The sequence below is a fragment of the Egretta garzetta genome, unplaced genomic scaffold (genome assembly GCF_000687185.1).
Source record: "Egretta garzetta isolate BGI_Z169 unplaced genomic scaffold, ASM68718v1 scaffold14, whole genome shotgun sequence".
Classification (NCBI taxonomy): domain Eukaryota; kingdom Metazoa; phylum Chordata; class Aves; order Pelecaniformes; family Ardeidae; genus Egretta; species Egretta garzetta.
In genome coordinates this window covers 7,018,975-7,019,336 of record NW_009259588.1, presented here as the reverse complement: position 1 = coordinate 7,019,336, position 362 = coordinate 7,018,975, and the positions used below count along the sequence as shown (strand labels likewise).

The 362-nt window shown below is 47.0% G+C and overlaps 1 protein-coding gene across 1 annotated transcript in view; it reads right to left on the bottom strand.

Annotated features, from left to right (window-relative positions):
• Window positions 1–362, bottom strand: part of PAK1IP1 (PAK1 interacting protein 1) — a 9,035-nt gene that overhangs the window by 8,489 nt on the left and 184 nt on the right. The window contains exon 2 of the mRNA XM_009637956.2: window positions 49–160. Coding sequence (XP_009636251.2) covers window positions 49–160 — 112 coding nt within the window. The remainder of the gene's footprint in view (window positions 1–48; window positions 161–362) is intronic.

Genomic DNA, 362 nt, shown 5'->3' with positions numbered 1-362 from the left:
CGCTGGCCTGTGGCGCTCTGGGAGATTGCCCTAGCCCGCCGCTCCGACCCAGCTCCTCGTGGGAGCGGAATTAATGGCGAAGGGGGCGGCTGGCCCTCCGAGCTTGGTCGAGCAGTGTTTGCGCAGGCGATTTGATTCGTAAATCGCTTCATCCACCTTTCTGCCGGTGCAAATATAATAATGAAAATGTGGAATAAATGGGCTGGTAAAAATATAGTCCAATTAAGGACGTGTTTGAATTCTAGAGGTTAAAGGTGCCCTGCTTTTAACTGATAAGCCAGCTGTGACTGTAGCCACAGGGAAGGCAAATGTAAAAAAAAAAAAAAAAAACGATGTTAAAACACGTTGTTTTAACTTGTTTT